At 48.4% G+C, this 26,963-nt stretch overlaps 3 protein-coding genes across 3 annotated transcripts; all 3 read right to left on the bottom strand.

Moving 5' to 3' along the window:
• Positions 1 to 1,141: 1,141 nt before the first annotated feature.
• On the bottom strand, positions 1,142 to 22,975 carry LOC34621620. Its single transcript, XM_026335863.1, is given in 53 exon segments — positions 1,142 to 1,632; positions 1,760 to 1,884; positions 2,076 to 2,149; positions 2,304 to 2,765; positions 2,907 to 3,023; positions 3,185 to 3,223; positions 3,314 to 3,353; positions 3,485 to 3,603; positions 3,739 to 3,810; positions 3,911 to 4,110; positions 4,268 to 4,415; positions 4,549 to 4,660; positions 4,773 to 5,125; positions 5,475 to 5,645; positions 5,856 to 5,900; positions 6,082 to 6,253; positions 6,452 to 6,693; positions 6,825 to 6,887; positions 7,026 to 7,265; positions 7,574 to 7,700; positions 7,815 to 7,930; positions 8,030 to 8,161; positions 8,320 to 8,499; positions 8,647 to 8,751; positions 9,051 to 9,320; positions 9,427 to 9,549; positions 9,813 to 10,194; positions 10,292 to 10,654; positions 10,750 to 11,041; positions 11,238 to 11,595; positions 11,731 to 11,946; positions 12,061 to 12,211; positions 12,384 to 12,466; positions 12,609 to 12,925; positions 13,261 to 13,580; positions 13,860 to 13,978; positions 14,438 to 14,842; positions 15,012 to 15,428; positions 16,098 to 16,262; positions 17,448 to 17,709; positions 17,849 to 18,059; positions 18,229 to 18,349; positions 18,464 to 18,611; positions 18,752 to 18,792; positions 18,905 to 19,126; positions 19,285 to 19,391; positions 19,498 to 19,704; positions 20,098 to 20,271; positions 20,440 to 20,715; positions 21,271 to 21,426; positions 21,626 to 21,720; positions 22,542 to 22,698; positions 22,822 to 22,975. Coding segments are annotated over 53 exon segments (10,257 nt in total).
• Positions 22,976 to 23,876: 901 nt separating this feature from the next.
• On the bottom strand, positions 23,877 to 25,223 carry LOC113146958 (signal peptide, CUB and EGF-like domain-containing protein 3). Its single transcript, XM_026335862.1, has 2 exons — positions 24,762 to 25,223; positions 23,877 to 24,398 (listed from the first exon to the last, which is right to left on the bottom strand). The coding sequence occupies exons 1-2, from the start codon at positions 25,221 to 25,223 to the stop codon at positions 23,877 to 23,879; spliced, it is 984 nt and encodes a 327-aa protein (XP_026191647.1).
• Positions 25,224 to 25,293: 70 nt separating this feature from the next.
• LOC34621619 lies at positions 25,294 to 25,754 on the bottom strand. Its single transcript, XM_026335861.1, has 2 exons — positions 25,604 to 25,754; positions 25,294 to 25,469 (listed from the first exon to the last, which is right to left on the bottom strand). The coding sequence occupies exons 1-2, from the start codon at positions 25,752 to 25,754 to the stop codon at positions 25,294 to 25,296; spliced, it is 327 nt and encodes a 108-aa protein (XP_026191646.1).
• Between the last annotated feature and the right edge of the window lie 1,209 nt (positions 25,755 to 26,963).

Genomic DNA, 26,963 nt, shown 5'->3' with positions numbered 1-26,963 from the left:
AGATACAAATACACAAAGAAAGGAATCAGAGCTTATGCGGTACAGGTGTCCGTATAGGAACTTGAGCACGTAAATTGATAACTCTGTATGTCACGCAAGCTTTTGCTACCGTTGATACGTTACGCATCAATCCTTCTGCACTGCTGAAGGTACTCACAAAAACAAGGCTCCGTGATCATGCTACTTGGGCACCCCACCAGCTAGTCGGTGCTTTGAGCGAACGGCTCAAATGCGAACTACACACTAGGGGTTAGAATGCCATGCTGCGAATCGATAGTGAATGAACCTCAAAGAGACATTCTACCATTGCAACTCTAAGGCGAAAGAGCCCGCAGGTATTTTCCTACTACCACAATGGGTTTTATACATGTTCGTTTGTCTGTGTCGAAGTACGAGGAATAGGACTAGCTCGGATTACGGGCTGGCCAATTTTTTTCTTTACAAAAGAGACACTACTGGATAGAGTGCTGGAAACATGGTCCCTGCCCAGAAACGGCTTCATGCTGCCATCTTGCCTCTACGTTAGGTGAAGTACATCTCTACTACTTGGGTCTCTTCGTAGTACTTCTGTAAAAGTCAGGTCAAATTATTCAGTAAATTTGAACGCTCCCGGGCGGTTTAGTGCGCGTTTAGCGTCTAATTCATCTTTCCCATGTTGCATCCAATATCACATGATGTAGCAGTATTTTCCAGGAGAATAGGACCATCTGCAGTCTAAGGCGTGTAACCACATTTAAGATGCCACTGTACAAAAATGTAGCTGCTTTTGCAAGCCTAGAATGGAAGCAGAGACCCCTCTGCGACTCGGGAGCCTCAATTTCACACCGGCAAAGTAAAGGTGTGATGCTAGCACTTCTTATGGCCTGCCAGAGCAGTAAATTACCTATGCCTACCAAAGGGTACGGGCAAAAACGACGCAGCTGCTTGTTGCGAGCATACGTGCACCATGGCAGCTGGAAATACCTTCAATGCACATGCCTTCATATGTCTTCATGAACCACAGTATATTCAAAGTACACAAGGCTCGGCCTTAATTAGTCCTTTGGCAAATCTATATCAAGATTCGGGCATATTCTCCCCCCTCCTGCGCACGATACACGTGTAAGTTTTTTAACAGAAGTTTCCAGGATATTAACTCAGTCTATCCCCTATTCGGATTGCCCCTCAAGCCATCAGCTATATCTCCTGATTTACTGATGGCAGAGTTTTTGCTGGAGTCACCAGAAGTGCAGCTGCTTTGACTTCTGCCTTCTGAGGCTGATAATCCACTGGTGCTCGACGATACCTCAAAGCCGCTAACTCTACTGTCGCCAGAACTAGATCCTAAGGAGACCTGGGAGGCAGATGAATCACTACTCGAGTCCAGTCTGCTGCTCTTGCTGCTGCTCTTGTTATTGCTCAAGTTGGTCGTAATAACCTCTGAGCCAGTGGATTCGACAGAGGATTCACTCTCGGAAGATGTGCCTGGCATCTCGTCTTGACTGCGCATGGGCTCCGTGTTCGGAGCCAATTTAATCAATGAAAGAATATAACTCAGCTTTCGGAAACCTCCAAGAAGTTCACGCATGAAGGCCGCTTCACTGATGAGTATCCGCTCCGTGTGCAACAGATTTGTTGCAAAGTGCCCTGCGACTGAGCATTAAGGTCTCACAAGAAAATACTTTGTTTAGTTACGATTCCTGATAGGGCTACTCTCCGGTTGTTGCTTCCCTCCTATTGCTATGAGTCTCCAATCCTGGCTAATACTGGCAAAGCTCACATGTAATTTGCTCATCATCATGCTCCCAAGAATCGAACGTGCCGGCGTTCTGTTCCTCCTCAAAGATCTCCCGCCAAATAGGAGCCCAGTTCCGTTGCTCCTCTAGCCGATGTGCAAGCTCCATTCTGAATGAAAAAGCGCATTGTTTCCATAATTACTTTAGCACTGAATACTCGATGGTAGAACAAGACTTGGGGGACTTAAAACCTGCAGGTTGTTTTTCACCAGATAAGGCTTGACCCAGTTTGGTCAGTTTCAAATATTTATCTACCAAGGAATGCCAGCCATATGAACGTCTTAGCAACCGTAGTTATACCTCTTTTCCAGCTCTTTCTTGTTCATTGTTTCAACCATATGCCTCTGGGTCCTTGCGCCTGCTCTCGCAGTGTTCTGTAAAAAAGCAGCAAGCCCATGGGGAGTCAAATGCAAAGAACCACAGGAAAAATTTTGTAAAGGGCTATCCCGCAGCAAAGGTCAACCTCATCCCGTAGCTTATCTGTTTTGGGCTATTTACCACCTGACGTGCTGGTGGGCGGCCACTCACAAGCGCTATTTCACGTCTCCGAATCTCGCTCTGATTAATAAGAAACCGTTGCTTTTCAACGAGCCGCTTCGTATTCAAGCGTTCAGATTTTTCGGCATTTCTAAGAAGTGCCCTCTTCCGCATAATGCTGTGCTGCCGTTCAGCTTCTTCTGCTAATGCTTTGTCAAGCAACTTTGTATCTTCGGCGAATTGGCCCATAAGATGGCTCAATTCGCTGCCCGGCGCCTCTCTTTCTATTCGTTTCACATGGTTTTGCCGTAGTACGCGTCGCCGTTCCTCTGCCTCCCTTCGCTGTCGCAGCTGTCCCAGCAGCCTGTCGTATGCATGGCGTTTTTCTTCCATCTCTTTTATGATTTGCTGCTCTTCTTCCACCATGCGCTGTTCAAGGATTCCAATTTCTTCTTGTGCTGCAGCTTCAGCCTCCTTGTTCAATTGAAAGGCTTGTTCTTGTTCTGACAGATTCTGCAGATAAATGTACTTGACTTATATATGAACAAAATTATTGGTCTTAAAGATGTTTATTCCACCGTTCTAGACTACTAGGTGTTCTCTTAGAGAACTGTGTCCGCGTGTGTGGTAGATTCAAATCCCCTCAAAGCGCACTGTTTTTCTTTCCTGCTTCGCTTTCAATCTACATTCCATATGCTTTAAAATGTCCTCTATTTCACTAGCTTGTTTGTGCTGCAATTCCTGCAGCTGCAAAGTCATACGGTCTTCGGCCTGGCATACAAAGGACCCAATCGTGGTGCGGTCTTCAATTTGCCCTGTCGGGCTATATCATTTTGTTTTTAAGAGGACCCAGCCCCCATTATAATATTGATATAAATTCATTCAGTGCAACTAGGTGACTTTAAAAACCGATACATGGGCAAGACACATACCGCCTGCGTCTCCACGAAAAGAAGCTCCTGTAGCTCGGCCTGCAAACGGTCATCGAGTTCGACACGTTTGAACGTCACTATATCTGTGAATTGAAAAGGACTTGTTCGCCAGATAGTGTACTAGCTTACCTTGTATAACATCTGCACATCATCGGGGCGGTTGTCGCAGCTGCAAGGAAGTAGACAAACAAGCGCGAAGGCTTGGCTTGGTACTAGCACGTAAATACGAAGAAAGGGGGCAGGAGGTAGCAGCTAAAGTGAGCACTGCCGTCAACGAAGGGCACTTATGTTGTCACGAACTTCCTCCCTCCTTTGGCACTCCAGAACTGCTCGATTTTCGCGCTTATGTCTTCTGCCTTTTTCAAAGACAGCTCTTGAAGGAGGCATGATACCTCCTTGTTATGTCTTCGAGCAAGCAGCTGCAGCAATAGCAGCCTATGGGGCAATGGGATGTTACTTTCTACTTAGACTATAATGAACAGAACATGTGTTGTTCTTGTCGTGTACAACGCGTATGTGCAACATTGTGCCATTTAGCACAGCCGAATCCCCACCTCGACTACTGCAGCAGTATCGGTACCCTGATTGGCCAAGCGCTGCAGCTCTTCCTGCTCAACAGCTTTCTCCTTCAAAAGCAAAGGCCACACTCCAAGAGTCTTGTAGATTATGTGCTTATCAGAACATACATGTATTGCCCTTGCAGTGGCATTTCTGTTTAAGACGCACCTTGCTGGCCAGAGCGATGAGGCGTGCCTCAAGTTCTGCCTCGGCGGCTTGGACTGCCTTTTGCTTCTGCTCCTCGGCTTCGCGGCGCTTTTGCAGCAGACGCTGCTGGCGCTCAATAAATTTACAATGAGCACGCTCTTCTTGCTGCTTCTGTTCAGCTTCCAGCGCTGCGTCCATCTGGCTGAGCGCGTTCTCATGCTCTGCAATATTGCATCCCACGTTTCTAGTAAAGCAGACTCCGCTGCAGTTCACTTACCAGTGCGGCATTCAAGAGGCATGTTCAGATGAATTAAAATAGCTGAAACCCAGCTACCTTTGGTGGCACTTCCATGACTTTTTGATGGCACTGTTGCGTACCTCTGAGGAGCTGTTCTTTTGCATCATCAGTCACCAGTGCCAGTTTTGCTCTATGTTCGTCACTTAGCTTCCGCTTGGCGATCTCATGCATCTTTTGCAGTTGTGCCGACTCTTGTTGTATCTCGACTTTTTCCTGTTCCGCTGCATCCTAAGATTGGAAACATGATCATCGAATAAGACTAGCACAATGGCAAATGGAATACATTTGTGGTTCTGTGGGCCACCTGACGATACAGTGCTCAGTATGATTACATTGGGACTAGTGGTGCAGTTTGATGTACCTCTTGCTCTTTTGCAATCTCAATAAGCACCTCTTCTAGTCTTCGTTGTGCATCTGATACAATATCTGCAATGGTGTCTGGTGCATCCGCTTGAACTAAAACGGCAGCACCCCTGAAGAATGTCAGCACCAGAGAAGGGGGCCTTGTGGAAGAAGTGTTTTAAACGGCATTGAAACACATTGCACACGCTGGTACTTACTATATCGTCATGCTGGATTTCCTACCTGCTGCTTTCTTCAGTATCACTCGTATCATCAGATAGTTCCTGAATGGATTGACTCTGCAGTACTGCTATAGCTCTTTTAGACCCGCTTTCAACAGAATTTTGCTTTATCGTGGAATAGTCAATACACTTCTTGCGACGGTAGCGTAGCTGCTTTTGCAACTCAGTAGCTGTTTTGTAAAGCTTATTTCCAGGGGCAATAATCCACACTTGGTGAACATCGGCATACGATTGCAGAGTAGTGCCTCCCCCTGACAGGGCACAACTCCTCCACACGATCCTTTGTACTTCATTCATGCTGAACCTAAGGTTCTCATGAAGATATTCTTCGCTTTCTCGTGCTTCCGCCAGCTCCTGCAGCAGCATGGAAGCGAAATGTGTTTAGAGACAACCTAATGTCTAACCGTTAAGAAAGACGATTTGGGTCCGACAAGCGCAAAACCCGCAGACAGCTAATATACGGTTTCTCGTTGATTTAAACTAATTCTGAGCTTTTATTATATTGTTATCAAAGGCCTTGCAGCCTCTTTTTGTTTACATGCTGTGTTCATGGCGACGGGAAAGTCTATTGAAATGCAAGCTTAGCCCTTATCGTGCCACGATATCGGCGTAGTGTCACCTTGACTAGTCAGTATCCTCTGCTTCTGATTTAGAGTTTAGTAGGAAGGTCTGATTCACAATGAGGCTATGTGTAGATTCTCACTAGAGACTTTGTTAAAGCTGTCTGTCTCAGCCGACGCTCCTGTGAATCAGCAAACGCTTCGAAATTTTTTTCTCTCTGAACCATGCACATTCTCTCAGCATAGTGGCGATATACTTCTCTTTCGCGAGCTATGATATGTTCCAGATCTGCTGCTGCATTTTTCCACTTTTGCTGCATACAACGGTCACAAGTGCAGAGGCACATATGAGGAACTTTCAACCTGGATGACGAAAGCGGAGGCTATCGTGTAGCGGGTTTTTTGTGGGGTGTTGTCTGCATGAAGAAGTAACGACCTTACTAAAATGGTTTGTATGTATGCAAACAGGTACCGGTGATATTCACATCGTGCTTGGGCGGTGTGGATAGGTCACATGCCCTTACCAGCAGTGTTTCTTCAGCGTCCGAATCTAGGCCATCTCTCCTTGCCTGGGTGAAAAGATGCATATGCCGTCCAACTGGCATTCTGTTTGTTATTTGGATATTTGTAGCCAGTGTTCTATAAAAGAAAAGCTGGATGGGGGTAGAAAAGCACTAGAAGAAGTGGAAACTGCTAACTGCGGGAATAAGAGTGTACACTGCGAGTTAAGTTGGGATTCTATGAGGGTACCTCAGCTGCGCGTGTCAAAAATTCCCCATTAATCCTGTTCAGCAACTTTTGCTTGAATGATGCAAGCAGCTTGATATGGTCGAGCTCTCGGATTCCTTCTAAGTGCTGTTTTCTGATGTTGAAAACACTGGTTTCGTACTCATTTCTTGCGGCATCCTCCTGCGCAGCTGCGCTGCACACATGTCGCTCACAAGCCTCACTTGCAGAAATTTGGCAGTGACCTGAAAACATGGAAACCAGTTACCATTTGGCCTTTTACTCTCCTTTGGCTCTCCCTCAAGCTTCCGTGTGAGGTCAATATGTAGTGCGGCACGCAGACAGCTTTAAAGCTTCGTGCTGGGGAAAAGAACGTATTCTAGACCGCTCGTACTCTTCGATCCATACACGGGTAAGCTGGATCTGTTCTGTTTGATCATGATGCTCCTCGGTAAGCTTTTTCCTTGCACTAGATTCCAGCTCCCAAAGCTCTTCAGTTGCTTCTTCCCGTTGATTTCGGAGGCTTTCAAGCGTCTTCTCTCTATGTTCAGCCAGTACGCTCCGATGCTGAATCTGCAACTCCTCCCGCATGGTCCCCACCGCATTAATATTATCGGGATTCTTCTGAAGTACTGTCTGCAAGAGCAAATGAGTATTACCAGCGAACGATGGTCTTGAGTAACTACTTTACGTCTGGTTTACGATTTATGTGTCCACTTTGTTCGAGATACTACGGTTGACATGATCGGTAAATTTGCTTTCCCTACCGCCAGGTCTACTCCATACTTTGCCAAATGCTGAAAGAGTGCTGCTTCGCAGTGCATGGCTGCCTGGACTCATAGGACACAGAAGGGTTACCATATTTATAACTAAAGCTACACACAATTGGACACATGCCCCTAAAAGGATGCGTTGCCGAAACCGCAGATGGCATAACTTCTTTTCCGTGGTGTCAAGCGCATACTAACCTTTAACTGGGCAGAAAGGATTAGTAGTCCTCGGCGCACTAGCGCAAACGTAGCCTGTGCTTTGGTTGAACTGTGTTGTATGGCTACGTGTCGCAGGCGTTGTAGCACTAAAAGCTTGTGGGACCTGAATGCAGCTTGTCTATTTTTAACAGTCTCTGCTCTTGAAGCGATTGCGCGATCAAGCGTAGTAGCTGCTGACTCCAACTCAGAATCGCGAAGTCGGCCCAGCTCTTTTGAAACCTGTATGTTGGGAGTCACATAATCGCAGCATCCTGAAGAGCGGGACAAAAGCCTCAGGAACTCTAAGGGCGTGTCTCTCATCATCTACTTTCCACAGCTGTAGCAACCATGACACCTCAATATCCACACATGCGAAAGGTTTAGGTCTGGTACAGTGCAGCAGTCCACCAAGCTGTTTAGCGTTTTGTAAAACGGAGCACGCTTTGTGGTAATACCTGCATGCCGCATGCTTGCCGATACTAGGCATAACTTTTGGCTGCCCTATAGAAATGTGAGGCTGCCACCAAGCTGGTTGAAGTGTGGCCCACCTCGTCAACAGCTTCATCGATTTGCTGTTGCCGCTTTTTGCGGCCGGTGACTGAAATACTGGCATCTAGTGTGACTTGCAGCTCGTCCAATAAGCTCGAGCATCGAATGGCGTGGATTCGCTCATGCCTGAAGTGAAACAGTGCTTTGACACGCGTTTCCATCCTTGACTGGAGAGACCCCGTGAACAAGTCATATTATCGGCACCTGTTGCTAGGCTGGAAAAGGCCAATCGCCTTGTACCGTTTGTGTATTTGCTCCAGCAGTCGACTTCTTGTAGTTTGCATCGATGCCAGGAGTAGTCGTGTTTCAGTGCCATAGGCGCGGTTGAGAACATCATTTTGTGCCGTAATAACAGTCTGAGGTCATTGCACGTGAGATGAGTACAAGCCACGCAAAGTTGGTCTCGACTATTTCAGAGACAATTAATCCCTATGGGTGACTCTGGTGACACTTACATCATGCATGTGTTCGAATTCTGATTGGTAGTCTGTGTTCCAGGATGTAATTTGTTCTAGTGCCTCTGCCTCCAACGTGGAGATAATATCCTGGGCTTGCCCTGCGGCGACTTGCGTTCGTGAGCGTGCCTCCTGTATCCACCCATTACCCAGCCACAAATAAAGATTACCCCTCAAAACAGACTTCACCCCTAACGTTATATGTAACTTTAAAAGAGTTTTCCGTGCTCTGCGTACGCTAGGCAGTACAGTTTTGCTTTGGAGTTTACATTGGAGCGTTCGAAGCTCACCTTGAGGCTCGATGCTACAGCTGCCCTCAGCACGTTGGCTGGTTCCATTGAATTCATAGCGCTTGTGCTTATCGTAGCCTTCGCATCATTGAAAGCCTTATTTGTTGCTTTGATACAGGTGTTAACTTCACGCTCAATGGCGGCTCCGTATATCTCAAATTGCCGAACGGCCTTGCACATCTGGCTCGTCAAGGGAACAGCGTTGAAAAGCACATATAGGACTCAGTGCAGTGTACTCTTTTTTCTCAATGCGCATTGATTTAATGGTGAGACGAGACCTTGTGCTCGCTATCATCGGTGCATCAGGATGCCTATTGTTCAGCGTACGATGTTGTAAATCCCAACCGTTAGGCGCTCATCGGCCTCATCTTGGTGCATTTTTAGACTGGCCTTGGCCGAGCTCAGCTCCAGCTCTGCGCTGCCAATCATCAGCTGAGTGCGTAAGCAGCAGTAGCATCAACCCGCATGCTGGTAATGTGGAGGAAGCAGGCTCAGTGATGAAACAACAGCGCATTGTAAATTGTTCAACTGATGAGTGGCTGAAACAGAAAGCCCTACACTTACAAATTCTTCGATGTTTGCTAAAATTACTTTCTTCAGTGCACTTTGGGTCTCTTCTTGTATCTGTTTGCCACGCACTCGGAAGGGAAAGGCAATAAATCCACAGCATGCACCAAGGGATATTAGTATCGATGTAGGTCACCGTCCTGTCTCGTGCATCTTTTTCTCACGTCATTGAGAAGGGTCTTCAGTTTTGCTTTGTATAGCTCAGTTACACAAGGCAACTTGTCATCAGCATCCGCCTGCGCTCTTCTAAACTCCTCAAGAAGGCTTTCCACTTGTTCTTCTACTGAGGGCTTGTTAGATGACATTGACGCCTGTCCTTTTTCGTCGAGAGCTGGCAGCAGCATGCTTGAGTGCAAGGAATCTGTCTGTGACCCTATTTCACTTGTACTTTGTAGACAAAGTAGCTGGGTACATTTCTTTTTCAGAGCCATAACCTGTAACACACAGCTAGTGCAACAACCGTGCATCCTATTCGGTTACCCAACAGGAGAGCAAGATTTATTTTCTCAACAGAGAAGCTTTCTACCAAATCCAGCTGACCTCCTCGTGTTCCTTTCCCATCCGTGCTAGATTGTTGATTAGATCAATTCGTTTGAGGCTTAAAAGGCTGAGTAGAGACGAAAGGATATCTTCTCGAAGCTCATCAGCCTCCTTGCTCCACGCCTAGTTATTCACAATGGATTAAACGGAATACGACATCGTGTAACCATAGAACCAAAGTATGTCGGGGCACTTAGATATTTGCATCTGTCGATTTGCTAAAGCTATCTGGTTAACAGCACTCCCAAAACTTCTGTAGACCAACTGTATGCTTTGGTAACGGAACGTGAGTAATGCTTTAGACAGCTGATCCTTGCGGCAGCGCTTCCAAGTACTTGACTAAGTAGGTTTCTTGAGACTAGTGGATAGCTGCTTCTGCCCTCTACCCCTCGCGCATGTGTATCATTGAAGGTGTCCTTTTCTTATCTAGCAAGTCTTACTTCTGAGTTCACAGCTTCCTTTATCTGGTTAACAAGCTCATGCTTCATGGACTTTGTTATTTCGACCAGTTGCGAGAGACCCTCACAACGTTGCGTTCTTATCTGTTCACACTGAGTCTCGGTTTTCTCTTGAATATCTTTTGCTAATATAAGCACTGCGATAAATACACGTGGATCTTGCATATCTAGCCTCTTCGCCAAAGCTTGCCTTGCGCGCAATACCCCAGGGTCCTCCTTCCTTGATACCTTAGCTTGAGTATGGAGCACAAGGTCGGCCATCTCATCAACGGTAGCATCACTGTGCATAAGCAGCTCGCAGTACATCAGACTCCACAACCATGTGAGCACAGCAAACAATGGCTGATACTTACAGCTGGCTGCATGATGAGTTTTATGGCTGGACTAACTTTGCTCTAGGCGGCAACTGGATATTCAAGGCTTTGGAGCATGCTCTAAAGTTTTCAAGACGCTGGTGGGTAAATATCCAGGCTGCCAGAAAGACAAGCACTCCCATCACTCCAATGGCTATAGCGAGTATCGCAGCCATGAACAAGCTGGTAGCTTCTATGTTAGACGGGAGTTGAGCAGCGACGGCAGCCAAGGTCTCAACGGTTCTCAACTGGGGAAGCAATGCATCTTCCCTGCACAGCCTCCTAGCTTCCATAACTCGAAGCACCAAAATTTTGTTCTGGTCAGAATTCAGGCCAAACGTGTACAACCCTGATTCATTGAATGTAAAAAGGAAAAGGATTCTCTGCTCCCCTGCTTGCATTTCGTTGTCGAGGCTCCTGAGAACAGGATAATCGAAATTTTACTTTGTGCAGTCACGATGCCCCTACATTCTTATGAGAGCGCACAGCTGGGTTTGGCAGCATTATCTCACCTGAATGCTCCATAATCGAATTCTTTGTTCGTGTTCAGCAAACTGTTCCGGAGGTACACAGGATAAATAGGGTTGGGGCTCGGGCGAATGTACCAAGCTACAGTGGTACCCAGTGGCAAGCATTGCACTGGATCTGACACACCAAAATAGCCAAAGTCCGAACCCCCTGCAGACGAATGTATATTTATTTCTTCTGCACTCAGCCTGCTTTGGTCCTTCGATACTTGTTGAATTCGCTCATCGATATCATCCACGAGGCTTTGTGGTACGCCGACGAGCCCGTTCATGTTCGCTGCATAATTGGAGCACAACATCATTGTGACAACTGCACAGACAATACCTAGAGGGCAGTAGGCTCATATGTCTTAGTCGACGAAATGACAGCTGCTTCTATTGGATCGCCGAAAACTGCATTGTTGATGGCTTCTTTTTTACAGAAACCGAGCATCCAGGTGAATCGGTACATCAGATATCTTGAAAAGGCTAACCTAGAGTGGTGTCGAAAATCCGGACAGTGCATCCTGTGCGCTCATTGCAGTTGAATGCGCCGCTAGCCAGGCCCCATTGGGATGTTAGTTCATCCAAAGCAAACTCTCTATCGCCGGTGAGGCTTTCAGGATCGTCGAGTACTATCGTCGAATTATTCAGGATCATTTGAGGACGTGCTGCTCTACATGTTTCGTCACACACCTCATCCAGCGATTTTCTGCCGGCGCACATGCACAGGCCTGAAATGCTGCTGAAGCTGCCTCCGCCAGGTCCGCACTGACTGGTGCAAACCTCATCCGGGGTCTTGCACGCCCCTGTAGCGTCACGTGAAGTGTCGTCCCCACATTCGTCGTACAGCTGCATACACAAATAGCCTTATAACTAGCACTTTTGATCAATGGTAGTTGTCTGTGAATCGAATAGAATCAGAACGAGGCAAACTCAGTCTGTGGGACTGTCCATAGCACGTTCCTTGGATGATTATTGCCATACCGTTTGTTGACAAGGCTCAACTCCATCTTGATCACTGAGGTCTTGCTGCCCCTGAATATAATGGAATCCTGATAGGCATACGCATGACCTGTCAGCTGATTGAAACGATCTATTCGTCCCTTTGCAGGAGCAAGACGTTGCTTGTGAATTTGATGTTGCAGTGGCCCCGCAAAGTATGCAGCCTGTCTGGCCCTCCATATTGTTGTAAGTTCCTGACTGCAGCACCGCACATAACCTGTGAGAGTGCAAGACGCTTAATACTCCTCATCACGCAGCTACTCAAATGCCGTACCTCACAGCCTACTAGCAACCAAAAGTTGCGAGCCTTACAGGGCAAGGGAAACAAGAGTCAATACTTGAGGAACCCGCTTGCAGACCATATGTCCCTGAAGGGCATAATACTTCTTTACTAGATCCTGAGGGGCAATATGTCCCAGGTGGACACCTGTAGCCTTTGTCTCTCTCTATGCTTGTTGGCATGCTGCACACATTTGCGCTGGCGGCGATCTTATGGATAGCTGCAGCTTTCCCTCATGCCTAGAAAATGTTTTCCCTTTTTTGATACTTGCCCCAACTCCCCAACAGCGGGCTCTATTTCTTTCACCGGTTCTTATATAGTGACTGGTCATTTGCACTCCTGGTTTGCGTCTTACCTGGCGCTGCAGCCTTCAAGACAAACGTAGCCAGGGGGACATGGCAGGCATTCACTCATCCCTGTTTCATCCGAGTAAGTACCCTTCAAAAATATGGCAAAACAAACGCACTCCTTGTAGCTAATAGTGCGCTTTGTCTTCTGTTCAACTGGCTCTTGCAACGTACAGTACGCTGTCTCAAGGTTGTCACTCTTCTAGTTGTGCAGCCAACGTTGCATTTGTTACCCTCGGGCATATAGTGCATCCCGTATCCAATGAGCTGGTATCGGACCGGTCGACAGAGCCTATATAGCCTGCTGGGCACGGGATAGGAACTGATTTGTCGAGAGGGCAGTAGGAACCAAGGGGGCATGACTGTGGTGCTCCTGAACCTATTGCGCACACTGCTCCAGCAGGACACTTTTGCGCCTCGCCACTTCCAGCAGGACACCAGGTCCCCTGCAAGCACTTTCGTGGGATCGCAGTGCCTGAAGGACAGACATGCCCTGCGGGGCACTGGTACCCAGGCCCTGATGAGCCGTCCGAAGGGCAATAGGTTCCAGCTGCGCATTAAAACATCCACATGTTGATCAGTTAACTGTTTCGTTCGTCACGCATCCGTACAATAAAGAGCACCTCTTCACTAACTCAGCCCTGTATTTGCAAGACTTTTCAGGGATGTTTCTCTGTACTGTAGCATATAAAGACATCTCGATTATCCTATAAGGGTTGACCATATCTGTGATGAACATGTGGTGGGATGCTTTGTGGGCAGACAGCTTGAGTTACAGCGGTGCATCGCAACATTAGACCTTCAAGCTCTTCATCAATTAGCTCCTACTACCAGAAAAAAATTATTTGGACAGTAAGCCCCATAATACGGGAGAGGGCTACTCACCTGAGCATGGCTTACAGCCGCTTTCACTTTTCAAGCCTTGCTCATCTGCGTAAGTTCCTGGTGGACAAGGGATAGGTTGCTGGCTCCCCTCCAAGCAATAATGTCCTGTAGGGCATTGATTTTCTGGTCCAAGCTCACCATTCCCCTCACCAGGACACAGATATCCAGCCAAGCACAGTAAGCATGAAGATGTCCCACTACCTTCCTGGTGAGGGTTATAGGTGCCTCCAAAGCAAGGTCGTGGCTTCGTAGAGCCCAAAGGGCAAAAGTGACCAGCTGGACAGGGCTCAGGAACGAGCGAAAGCAATGGGCAAAAGAACCTGAAAGGTTGTAGTCAGTCAACTAATAAACACCGCGCTTAAGGGGCTGAGTCACCGCTACTCACCATGCCACGCATTCCAATGCACTGCAAAACACAACTACGCACGATATGCCGAGATCATCTACCCAAATAAACAACTTAATGCATGTTCCGAGCTACCACGCATCCTACTTTTAACAGGCTTGGTAACGCCCGCGGAATCCACAGAAAGCCAAATCATCAATGGCGCCCCATTACAACTCACCCTTTGGGGCAGATCGAACAATCAGTCTCCCACCGGCCCATTAAACCTTGCCGCACGCTCCCAACAGGGCACGCAATTGGTTTTGTGGTTCCAGCAGGACAGTAATGCCCTGCTGGGCACGGTATGCCACCATATCCTTCCTCTCCAGTTTCCTGCCAGTTTTCCATTGTCAGCATCGTCATGCTGCCTTGCGAAGCAATTCTGGGCGGCACGTACGGTTCATTGTTCACCTGTTCCATCCACGGGTTAGGCACCCAGTTTCCCAAACCGCAGAAGAACCTGTGTTAGCACAAGTGGTTCGCAGCGAAGCTGCTTCACAAAGCGAATCTGCCTTCCTTGTGAAATGCGTGCAGTGGGTTCGATACTCTAAATGCAAACAGATTGAATGGGACTTTGATAGCTATATCCATGCTGAATACCGTACCCTGCAAGGCATTCCCCAGCAATGATCGCCCCCCTACAATATTTTCCAGCCGGGCATGGAACACAGGTATCGTCAGCGTCAGGCTCTTCACTGGGTATTGAGCCGAGCGGGCACAACATAGGCTGTGCACTGCCCTCCGGGCATATCTGAAGCTCGCACCAACGCCAGAAAGCCACTAACATCGTACTTTCTGGAGACAATTGCTTAGTTCCCACCAAAACATGGCATCAGGAAGTATTAGTAAGGGTAGGTTGGCAGGGTGCATCTCACAGACCTTTCCGGATGGGCATATTTTTGGTTCCTCCCCAGCTGTGTTGCAATAGAATCCTTCTGTGCATACATCACAGGTCTGCTGACCGGCTTTGTCAGTATGTGTGCCTGGAGGGCACGCAGTGGGGTGGGTTGTGCCAGCTTCACAGAACCATCCTTTTGGACAAAGTTCTCCTGTGCTTCCATCGTCCGGTTGTCCAGTTGAGGAGCCTCGATAGCAAACATAACCCGGAAAACACGGCCCAGTAGGAGCTGTGTTTCCCTTCCCAGAGCAATATTTGCCTGCTGGACAGTCCATGCAAGCCTTAGCTCCGGGTTTATCCTGCAGACGAAACCAAGCATATCAGCGTTGAGTCACGAACATTATATACCTACTCAGTAATGCGTGTCTAGTGTAGCTTAGCCACTTTTCAAGAAGCAGCTCATGATCACACGCACGCGACACAAGCGCTTTATGCACACATTCTTGAAGTTAGGGTCTGGTATCAAACCTGGAACTGTCCTTCAGGGCATGGCTCTGGCTCTAGTGCCCCTTCGTTGCAGTAGTGGCCGGGGGGGCAAAGCCCATTTTTCTTGTCCTCAAGCCTGTACACATCTTCGATAAAAAGCGGATGGGTTGCGCCTTCAACGCAGATTACTCCGGCAAAACAGCTTCCAGTGGGCGCTGTTGCCCTATATCCTGAGCAGTATTTGCCCGGCGGGCACGGTTTGCAAGAGGTTTTGCCAATCTCGTCCTGGAGTGTCCCAGGAGTACATGGGTTTGGTATGGATGTTTGTTTGCCACAAAAGTGACCCTTGGGACAAGGTAGGCCGTCCGTTGTAGCTCCTGGACTAGGGCAGTAAGTGCCGCTGCTGCATGGAGTGCAGGACGCTTGGCCTGCAGCGCTAAATGTGCCAGCAGGGCAGAGCTGAGGAGCGCAAAGTTACATTAGTGCCGCATAATCTGTGTACTAAGATTTCAGCTGCATTCATTTCCGGCATGAAGAATGGCACAACCTCGTTTCACGACTTATTTCATGCACTGCTCATATCCAAACGCTATCTTTTGTGAATGTGACACCTTGCCTTTTCGGCAAATGAACCTTCCGGACAGTAAGAGCCCGCTGGGCACTTGTTGCCCATACGCAGTTCTGTAGGTGTACTTGTGGTTGCCCCCTCCAAGCAAACATATCCAGCTGCACACGGGATCTGTACACCTTCACTAACACAAGCGAATCCTGCTGAGCACTGAAAGCACTCGTCAGCAGAAGTGGCTCCTCCGATTTGATAGAACGTTCCTCTGCAAGTACGCCAGTCAAGCAAGCATCTTGTGGCACAATGTCCGGAGGGCGCCAGTGCTGAAAATTATTTTGCAGCCGGAAAAGGCTTTTGACTGCCCATTTTGCTAATGACTGACCCTACTAGGCAGAGAAGAGTTACACCAGAACCACTGTTGGCGACCCTGATACCGATGCCCCTAATATTTTTGCACACCCCCTTAGCGATGCTCAAGTTTAGTCCGCATAGAATTCTTTTATGAGCAGGTGTCCGAACGGCTCAGATAGACTAGAGGTTTTTGATTTCATTGAGAGCCAAACGGTTCGGTATTCTCACCTTGGACATGCAGTAGGTTTCGATGCTCCCTGAGGGCAGTAGTGGTTTGGTGGACACACATCACCAACACTTGACTCCTCTCCTGTGTCTGGATGTATCATGCCAGCCAATGGCGTGGCAGTCCAAGATCCTTCTGTGCAGTAGTAGCCCTGAAGATTGGGAAAAGCATCTTGATCAGGAGAGGGCGGTTTCGAGCACTATGCGCCTACCTTTAACTGTTCTTATGCAAAGCCTAACAGAGTGCCGTAGAAGACAAAGAATGTACTACACACGTAGCTCGAGCCACCGCCCCTGCAAGGGGCATTGACTGGTCTTGTCATACGGAGTACATACAGCTGAACAGTCACCAGTGGATGCGCTCGCTCCTCTTTCAGCGCAGAATTTCCCTTGCTCGCACGGTGCGCAAGAGCTTGTATTTGTTGATGCCTTTACTGTAGATATCCATCCAAGTTTGCAATAATGCGATGTGGCTCGCGTCGAGCCCCTAGGGCATATGTAGCCCACTGGGCACTCTTTAGGTGTAGTAAGACCGAATTCGTCGCAGTAGTAGCCATCGGGACATACCACGCAGCTCGCTGCTCCGGTATCTGGCTGATATGTTCCTGGTTGGCACTGCTGCTGTGCTACGGGGCCTTTGGAAGCAGAAACACTCGCAAAGATTATCAAACTTCTCAGCTCTTTGAGGCGCCATCGACAATTGCGCAAGGGCTGAAAAGCAATTGATCCATGCCGTTATTCCAAAAGTGCTCCGGGGCTGAGGTGTACTACTGCTTGCTAGCTATAAGGATAACTTCAAAACTGTATCTCAAGTCAAACTGAGTTAATTATGCTATCTAATAGGCTGACCTCTGGTATCCCGAGTTGTAAGCTCAACACGCACAAGGCCAGATGAATTTCTGTGATGAAAGCGCAGAACGATTGATTGTACATGTGTCATCGCCTCAGCGCTGCTTTCTACATTGATGGCGTAGTGGCTTGCATTTGGTAGAGATAGGCTTCCTTTCCCCTTTTGATGCATATTGGTCACGGGCCATGTGGATTCCTTGGATTCGACATTTCTCCCGCAGAAACTGGAGCAACTGCCCTTTTGCCTTAATTCAGCTCCAATAAAGGACTGCATTGAGTAGAAATAGTATTATAAAATGCCCTCTACTGCTTATCACAGGTGAAGAGACCCAGATGGATCACGTCAAGAAAGGGCCTGTTGCAGTTTTCAAAAAGGATATCTGCTAAACGAAGTCAGCACCATCCCCTAAAAAGGGTTTGCACTTTGGTATAATACTAAAGCAAGATAAAAGGTCTGCGTAAGAGGGTGAGTAGAGGCCCTATCCCACCGTATTCGTTTGATCCCCCTGCGCTTCAATGCGAATGTTGACGAGGTCCATAGGATTTTCGAGCTCTATCACGAGTAAATCCTCTTCCTTCGTGTCTCCATCCAATTTATTGAGGCACGCTTCAGCTCTACAGCACGTAGTAGTGGTACCACTTCTAAACCACCCAGATGTGAGTGTTCTTGCTCTCGCAGACACCTCCAAATCCGTTTTAGCCTCCAGGAAGCGTAATAGCGTTCCAGTAGTGGGCAACGGAGCAGAAATGCTAACAGCACCTGTAGGAGGCACCATACATCAGAGCTGTAGAGGCCTAAAAGCATATCCAACACCTTGAGCAGCCAGCACCCCAAGCAAAGTCCTTGGGGTCTTACCAAGTGGGCATAGACTGCCTTATGCAAAATTACATTGGGGTGCTTGCTGTACCAGCATGTGCTTTGCAGAAGTGGCCAGCAGTGCACTCCTCCTGCGTGGGTGAATTCGATCCTCGAGGACAGTAATATCCCTCATAGCAAGCTCCTTGTGGTTCGCTGAGTCCTTCTTCGGCGCAGTACATTCCATAAGGACACTTTATGCATTCAGACTCCGAAGCCGCTCCAGTGTATGGTAGATATGTTCCTGCAGGAAAAAAGCCTTTGTGCCACATAAATGACTACGTGACGTCATCGGCCCAAAAAATCGAAGCGTTTTTCACGCTGTGTAAGCCTGATTCAGTACTATTCTGTTTGAGCCCGGGGACCTGCTGGCACAACGGAGGCTACCACTGTTAGCCGCATCTTGGTCCTACCAGCAGGACATGGGATATCAACGGTCGGATCTAGCGAGTAAAGATCTGTCTCTATCTCGATTCGGCGAACTCGGTGCATATAACTATCAGCGAAGAGAACTCCTGTTTGCTTCTGTTCTGCCTATCACAACGCATAGCAGCAACTGTCGAAAATGAACAACACAGTAGATCAAGATCTGTGCTTTACTACACACTGATACATATTTAGCCATTTGTCACGCTTTTTTATCCTTACCCCGTAGAAAGTACTGACGCCGTGGAATGCCATGTGCAGTCCTGTAGCTGCAATACTCTTTGCTGCTTTCTCAACTACAGCAGATTCCCAAGAAGAGTAATCCACTAACGTAGACATGGTTTCTGCGTCAAGATCAACCTCTCGAAGGCTGCACGACAAAAGAAGTTTGTAACTTTTAAACAAGCCGGCAATTTATCAAGAAGGATGCGGATACGTGCAATAATAAGGAGGCTAGGCCCAGCTCGTTAGACTGCAAGAAGACGCATGTCTTGTATCAGTGTTACTTACGCTCTAGCCCCAGCATCAGAGACCACCAGCACTTGTTTGTCCTGCACACAGCATAGGGGATGCTATTACGCATCCAGCTTTGCCTTGTGTTTTACTGTGACATCGGCTATAGATCGAAATACATTACTTGTGCCCTTCACCTGGCCGCCTTACCTTCCGGAGAGCAAGTGCTGCAGATACTGGCAGCTCGAAGTATGCGTATGAAGCTCGGACGCTAGTGCCAGTACTGCTACTGAGCATAGAAGCATGGGTGTTCGGCAATGCGGCAGTCAAATCAGCATCTGATACCGTTCCAACAGCATCAGATGACTGTTTGAGGAGGCTCCTCCCAATCGACTTAAGCAGCTGATTACTCGTCATGTCCATCCGCAGCACCTGAAAGCAGTAATATGGGGCAGAAGCAGGGACGTTTCCCTTGCTAAAGGTGCTGCCCGCTAAGGGAATATAACTACACTGTATGCAGTGCGAAAAGCCTACATAGGACTAGTCACTCGTCCCAAGCAAAGAAGCACAGTAAGGCTATCTCAGCTTACTCGCTTGTTGCCTGAATCCACAACATAAAGCTGCTGTTTGTCTACGACCACCCCAGATGGTAAATTAAGCTGGATAGTGTCGGGAGGCGTCTCAACTCCGTTCTCCCCTAAGGCCTCACAGCGCACCGTTGCATGGTGTAACTGCCATGTCACAAAGCCATGCACCGATGAAAAAGGCTTGTGGTCATTTTTTATGCTACCAAATATACTGACCTGCTGTGCCTGTCCCGATGATGCGTGTGATGCCATCAGTGCCGAACGTATGTCTCACAACACTGTGATTTCCACTGTCGGCAATATATAAGTTAGTGCAGTCCTCATCAAGCGCCAAGCCTAGTGGATTCGCAAGGCTTGCACCAATATTCTCCAGTGGCTTTAGCGCTTTGGATGCCACATCGTACTCCACAATAGCGTTTCGACCTGACAAAAGGAAGTCAGGAGCATAATTTATTGCAGATGGAATAGTTCAATTGGCGCACAGTGCCTCTCGCCCTATACAGGCAAACACAGCGATTCAGGTCGAGCGAAATTTTTGAATACGAACCGGGGTAGGAAATGTACAATTTTCTCGTATTTGTGCAGAAAGCAAGACCGACAGGTCCAGCTGTCCGAATCCAGCTCAGGGATCCCGTTGCAGTGGCTGCCGACACCACGGTATCCATTGTACCTGGGAAGGCATATCTGGAAATTAGTAGATACCTGTACCCTACGGCAATAAGCTTTGCAAAAATCGTTCGGGCTACAACTGTGAAGGGTCTCTCCATCCACATGCCTTTAACGCGGGCTCTCATTGCATTGCACTTGACCCCATACCTGTATCGCCGTAAACCACCCTCACAGCGAAATTGCTGTAATCCGAAATATATACGTCGTGACTAGCCAAGTCCACAACAGCGTATGCAGGCAGCATCAGGGTCGCTTGCGGACCAGGGAGTCCGTCACCACCAGTGCCAGGGAATCCTGTCCCTGCCACCAAGGGAGACGCCGCTGTGATGAGTCCACAACAGTTGCCGCAGTATGCACAGTGTTTTAGATAGGAAGCACTGAGCATGACGCCTGCATGTATTGTCAGGCAGACAGCTACTTATGCGTAAAGACTTCGGCATATGGGTAACAGCCTACACCCAGTGCGGAGGATAGGAGCTTTTATCTTACGTCGAGGGCAGTAGTGGCCTTTCCGGCAAGGCCGTCCAGCCATTTGTTCTTCGCATGCACTCCCATTTTGCGCCTCAGTCGGCCTGGGAGTAGTGGATCGTGAAATGCAAATAAATCCACCACTGCACGGACCCGATGGTTCCGCAAGCTTTACGGTGTTGCAATAGTGATTTGGAGGGCAATCTTGTGGTTCCGCCGATCCAGGTGGGCATATTTCTCCATGCTTACAAAAGGTAATAGGCTCCTTCCATGAGGTACCGGGAGGACAATAATAACCTGAACACGCACAAAGAGTGAACCTGGAGGGATAAATACAATAGTATAGAGGCACAGCTGCATGTAGGGTGCCCTGGAAAGTCTGTCCGCCTCCACCTTTGTTCACAAGGCTCACCACCCGTGCATTTTGCTGTAGGTGTGGTGAGTCCTGGAGAGTCGCAGTAAAAGCCTTCCTCGCAGGGAATGCAAATCGAGGAACTCTCGCCGGACGCCTGGGAATAGGTGCCCACAGGGCATGGGAATGAAGTGGAGACGATGGTCCCGGCTGGGCATGTAAATCCTGCGGGGCACCTAGTTCCATTTACAGTTCCCCCGCTACATATCTCTCCTGATGAACCGCATGCAAAAGCCCCGTTAAAACCTTCGACAGGGATACGAGCAAGCATAAATACTCTTTAGAACCCCTCGTGTTTTGAAACTGCCTTCAAGGAGGAAGTTGAGCGGTAGACTCTGTGGTCTCCTGGCTGTGCGTACAAGTTTTTCCAGTGTTCTGTATTGTCATAAGGATTGACAGCATGCTTTTCTAAGCTGGAAGGAGCTCTACTTGAGCCTTACCAGCAACGCATTCCATGCATGTTGCTTGCCCCAAAGACGGCTGCTTCGTGCCGGGAGGGCATGGTATAGCAGTGGGGCTTCCTTCTGGGCACATGTGGCCTGCTTTGCATTCCTCAGCATCGTGTGCGCTCTGTGTTCCTGCTTGGCAAAACCTTCCTGTTCTCAGAGATTCCGATACGCATGAGTCTGGCTATTTTAGTTAAAAGTTTTGCGAAAGTGTTGCCGCAGAAAGGCTCTCCAACTGCAGACCAACTTTCAAACGTATCTGGATGTGGTCCGTCTACCTACGCAGTTTTTCAACAGCTTTACTTTCACAAAGGGAAAACGGCATCAACCTTTCTAATAGTATGCATACCTGCTGGACAAAGGCCACTTGGCTTAGAGAGCCCTTGCATGTCACAGTAAAAGCCTGGTGGGCAAGGCAAGCAATCGGCTTCTGCTGATCCCCCACTGGACACAACAGTTTCCCCACATAGCACTCGTGTTACTTTGCACATGCGCTCATATGCATGCCCCCTGTTTTTAGGTTGTGTCAGTTCACTACTCACAGGCCACTGATTATTGTTCCCACTGGGCAAGGGTTGGGCGCGCTCGTTTCAACCAGGCAATAGTGACCTGATGGACACAAACCCGAGGCGGGATGCGGGCTTCTTGCACCTGCAGCGCATATGTTCAACAAAAGTACAATTATTCACTGGTGTCCATCCATGTTCCACATTCCCTTGATGTGCCCATGCCTCCCCTATTGGATCAGGCTTTTAAGGCACTCTACGTACCCTCTGGACATAGGTATCCTGCGGTGCATTGCCCAGAAGGCACTTCGAGGGCGTAAGCAGCGCAAAATTTCCCGCTAGGGCATGGCTGTGGTTGTGCTGATCCTGGTGGACAGTACGTCCCCGGCTGGCACACCCCTCCGATAGTGCAGTGTTTTGGGTAAAACAAGTTGAACTTTTGGTCCCCTTCCTTGCTATAGGTTCCACACCTGCAAAAAGATTTCTGTCTCCAAACACTCTCTTTCATCAGCCAGACAATGGAGCTGCTGCTAGTAAATATACTGGAAAGCAGTCGCTCGCAGTACAGGATCATTTCTGTCACGTGCAAAGGCGCAACGTTCTGTCGTACTGACTTTCTAGCCACTGTGTAATGGTCGCCCATACATACGGTGCCTAAACTTTCCGCGATTTTTGTAGCTAAACTATATAGCAATTAAGTCTACCTAATCAAAAGCGTCGCAGGTTCTGGTGCGGATCCAGATGTTATTCCTGTCTAACCTGAGGAAAAAGGCCCCATCCGGAGTCTCGACTATTCCTTGGCACTGGTCATTATTAAGGCATTGTAACTGGGCCTCGACAAATGTTTCTATCGAGCCTTCGAATCCTGTGCATGGTGTCGATTGCCCCCCAAAAACTGCTGCGAGCAATCTGCAGCCTGATTACAAACAGATTCATGACTACTTCCCCCATTTTCTGTGGAGGTTACAAGGCACTTAAATAAGGGCTCTCAGTAAGATTCTGCACAAATTTTCAGCTATTTATTATAGCATCTTGCTACCGGGAACTGGTTTGGAAGATATCGCGCCACTAGAGCTATAGTATCCGCCGTCGATCTGTCCACTTTTGGTAGCAGCGCCTGGCCCTGTGCAGTATCCGCCTGCTGGGCACGGCTGGCAGGCGTCTAGTGAGTGAGCACCGCTTTCTTGATTCATCATCCCTGAAGATTCAAACAGCATTTTAAGTGCGACTAGAATACAGTAAGCTGTCCGGGTACAACTAAAAATGTAGGAGTGAATCGTGACTCAAAGTTTCTGCTCTTGGCGGGGAGGGACCTAAGTAGACCAAGGCAGCACTCCTTCTTTAGGACCAAGACTGGCGGGACTCCCACGAGGTATCAGACATCAACATTTCAGGAGCTGCCACTCGCAACGTCACGGCAAAAAGACGAACCTTGTGGACAGGGATTTTCCTTCTCATACCCAGTACCTGCTGGACAGAAAAAGCCACTAGGGCACTTTTTACTCTCCTCTGGGACTACAGTGACATCGGAGCAGTAATATCCGGCAGGGCATTCCTGGCATTGAGCGCTTCCTTCAGAAGCTGCATATGTCCCCTACATAGCGCAGACATTATCGCATGGTTTGGTAGTTTAGGTTCTATAGATTTTTAATCGTCACTAGCCGTTGCCGAAGTTTGCTGAGTTCACTTACGGGTCTGCAAGGAGAGGGTTCTGCAGATTTTTCAGGGCATTCGTGGCCTATTTTGCACGGAATTGCTTGTTGGCCTGTTCCTCACATAATTTAATAGAGAGTCATCCACACTTCAAGCAAAGGCAACTAGTCTACAGAGTTTCAATCTGGTGGTAAGTAGTCCAATAAATCAACAGCTCCGCGGAGCCTTGCCAAGAATTGCGTGCTTATCAGGCAGAGCTCCTTACCTGCTGGACAGTAGTGTCCAGGAGGGCACGGTCCCTGCGGAGCAGCTAGACCTTCAATAAAACACTTCCTGAACCGCAGCAGGAGAGAAAACCAGAGTGTAGTTGTCATGGCTGCCTGAAGAGTGTTGTAGGTTGGTGGACCCTGCGCCATGGATCGTGAGAGCGGGCAGCAATTCTCACATTCCTGGATTGCAAGGAAGGCATGCAGCTTCACTTTGTGCCTGCTGTGAACCAAGATAGGTCCCTTTTGGGCATGGAGAAGGTTCTCGGCTACCAGCTGGACAGTAGTGTCCTGCTGGGCACACCTGGTTACCCCCATTTTGGGCCTGAAAAAAAACACTTACGAAGCTTGTGTTAAACAAAGCGCAAAGCCCACACACTACTACTATATTGCCTGCTTTTGTCTGGCCCCTTTCCGCGGTAGAGCTACAAGCACAAAACTTTGGCGGCATATACAAAGTTACTTGTGGAGCAGATGAGGCGCTTCCTCCGCCGCAGTAAAATCCAGCTTGGCAGGCTCCAGATGGAGCCATAAGGCCTTTCGCTCCACAATATTTTCCTTCAGAGCAAGGAGAGCAATCCGAACTGACTTGCGAGCCCTCTTTGCTGGAATAGGTTCCTGCAGGGCAAAGTTCAGGGGCTACAGACCCCTCTGGACAATATGATGATTTTGGGCACACCGTCCCATCAGTCATTCCCTGAGTAGAAATGCACGTGCGCCTACAAGACACGCAGTATACGCTTGTACGTGCAACGCTATTGTCAACCTTCAATCACTACATATACAGCCTTTTTTGGACTATTCGCATGATTGCCAGCATTCTAGGCTAAGCTCTTTCACGTGCTTCTGCCCAGTTTAGCTACACGACATGCATAATAGTAATGCAGCTACCCTGGTGTCACATGTACGATATGTCGGGTAGACATCTACTTCGAAGCAGCGCCATACTTGCGGCCGCCGTATTCATGGCTGATGCTACATGCAATCATTCACTGCTCTTGAGAAATACGGAGATTCTACATGGCAGCATGGTGTTTGTATGTGTTCCTCAATGACCTACAATCCTCTGACAGTACTTTCCAGCAGGACATGCACGACAGCTGGCCTGGCCCTGAGCGCTTTGAAATGTCCCTGGGTAGCAGAGGATCGGACTGCTACTGCGCATTGGAGCAAACGAGCCCTGTGGTGCGGGATAGGCTTGGTCGTTCGCTGACCCTTCTTTACAGTAGTAACCTTCTCTGCATGGTCCCGTAATACCTCCATCAGTCACTGCACTGCCGCTACAATATGAGCCGAAAGGGCAATGCAAGCAAGCAGCGGCAGATGTAGCACCATATCTAGGATTGTAAAACCCAGGTGAGCATGGAGTGACTTCTGTTGCGCCAGCCAGGCAGTAGCCTCCGGGAGGGCACATATCTCCTGCGAAGCACACATGTAATGGTTCTCTAACGCCACTGGCTGGCAATATGAGGCATAAACCTTGCGAGCACGATTTATTTGACAATCTTGAAGCCGGTGGCATTGCATTCCAAATGTCGGGAATGCAACTCATCAGAGCACATATTTTGTTACACAAAGTGCAGGCGTAATTTCTACAAATGAGCACTAATATTCTCACCTGTCTTGCCGTCTGTAGGTGTAGGTGTTTCTGCCATGCCGTAGCATATAAAACCGGGTTCGCAATTGCCGGACGGAGTTGCCAAGCTGGCAATACTGCAGAATTTCCCCGCTGGGCACGGGGTGCACTGGTCCTTTGAAACGAGTCCGACTTCATTGCTGAAAGTAGGCATGAACAGTGATGTCGAGAAATCTTATAGCAACACCTTGTGCGCAATAATGGAATTCTCTCATTCAACCACAGTTGCTTCCAGGTCAATATAGCAGCATAATTCTATAGTCTACCTAAACGTCCCAACAGGGCAAGCAAAAACTTTTGACGAGCCCGAAGGGCAGTAGTACGAGGCTGGGCAGGGCAGGGGCTCTGCGGTTCCACTGCTACTGCAGTCTTTTCCTCCAGGACACTCGAGGCAGTCTTCAATCGATGCTCCTCCATCATTGGGATTGTATGTTCTGTAGCGATGGGCCACGCACACTCGCAGAAACAGTTGAGTTGAAGTTGAGTATTACGTTCAGGCACTTGGGGTTGTTCGCCATCGGATGAAGCAACTGTGTGAACTGCGACACCATTGCAACAATGCCACCTTCCAGCAAGCCAAGTGCACAGCGCACTTGTCGCAGTTCATGTAAATTGTTTATGTATATAGCTGCTTCAAAGCACTACAGCAACACCACACTTACCCCGGGGGGCATGCTACGGCCATGGAAGTCGTCGACCTCTCAGGACAATAGTACCCCTGTGCAGACGGTAAGAAAACACTTCAGTGCAAACCCATTAGTACCACATACCCAGGAGTAGCGGCAAGCCCTGAACTAAATCATTGACCTGAAGTAGGTCAGTAAAAGCTCCTTCTGGCAAAAACCTTAATATATGCCTTTATCATGGGAGAGCGAACCTTGGAACATCGCCCGCTTCCCTCCTCCTTCGTCTCTCCTTCGTACGAAAAAGACCCCGCTTGAACGGGCATGCATTCTGACATGGAAGCGAGTCCTGTTTTATTGCTCCACGTCCCCGGTGGACAAGGTATACCTAGGCGGGAGGCTGTCCCCAATGGGCAATAGGTTCCTGCTGGGCACTTTGTCAACGGCCTCTCTGCGAGCGCATTCATAATCCCTTTTATCACACATTCATGCCATCTCCTGATAGGTAAGCTTTCTTTGCAGCTTCAGCTTATCATACAAGGCGATAGGAATGGCCACTGCCGCAGAACATTTAGGAAAGAGCAAATTTTCATGTTGTTTGTAGCTTTGTGTAAGGAGTCCATGCAACAGATCTGTCTAGCATCTGAAGACATGCTTCATAGAGAGCAGTGCTTTCAATACAATGCACACGACATTTCAAGAGCGTACCAAGTCCGGTAGTATGGCAAGTAAACCCAGCGGTACAAGGCTTTAGTGACGATGCCGTCATTCCTACACTATCGCAGTAGTAGCCCTGCAGCGCTCCGAAGTGAATGGCAATGCAGTACCCGTGGCTGTACCCTGGTTTTTCAGAAGCTTTTGTTTTTGTTAGTGCTATGCAAATGAAGCGGCACGGGCGTTTGTCGAAGATCCCATGATTTTAGCTGTCAACCTCTACAACAGGCCATGACAATAGCCCCTCTGTGAATAATTTGAGGATAGAAACTAAATTAGCATATTTGGC

This window comes from Cyclospora cayetanensis, unplaced genomic scaffold (genome assembly GCF_002999335.1).
Source record: "Cyclospora cayetanensis isolate NF1_C8 unplaced genomic scaffold, CcayRef3 CcayRef3_contig_83, whole genome shotgun sequence".
Taxonomy (NCBI): domain Eukaryota; phylum Apicomplexa; class Conoidasida; order Eucoccidiorida; family Eimeriidae; genus Cyclospora; species Cyclospora cayetanensis.
This window is presented reverse-complemented; position numbering and strand designations above follow the sequence as displayed.

Coding starts and splice junctions, on each gene's coding strand:
- LOC34621619 (XM_026335861.1), bottom strand. CDS start 25,754: ATGGAGGAGCATCGATTGAAGACTGCCTCGAGTGTCCTGGAGGAAAAG. Junction 25,470..25,603: donor TGCCCTGTTGGGACGTTTAG/GTAGACTATAGA, acceptor TCAGCAATGAAG/TCGGACTCGTTTCAAAGGAC.
- LOC113146958 (XM_026335862.1), bottom strand. CDS start 25,223: ATGCCACCGGCTTCAAGATTGTCAAATAAATCGTGCTCGCAAGGTTTA. Junction 24,399..24,761: donor GAAAGTACTGTCAGAGGATT/GTAGGTCATTGA, acceptor ATTTCTACTCAG/GGAATGACTGATGGGACGGT.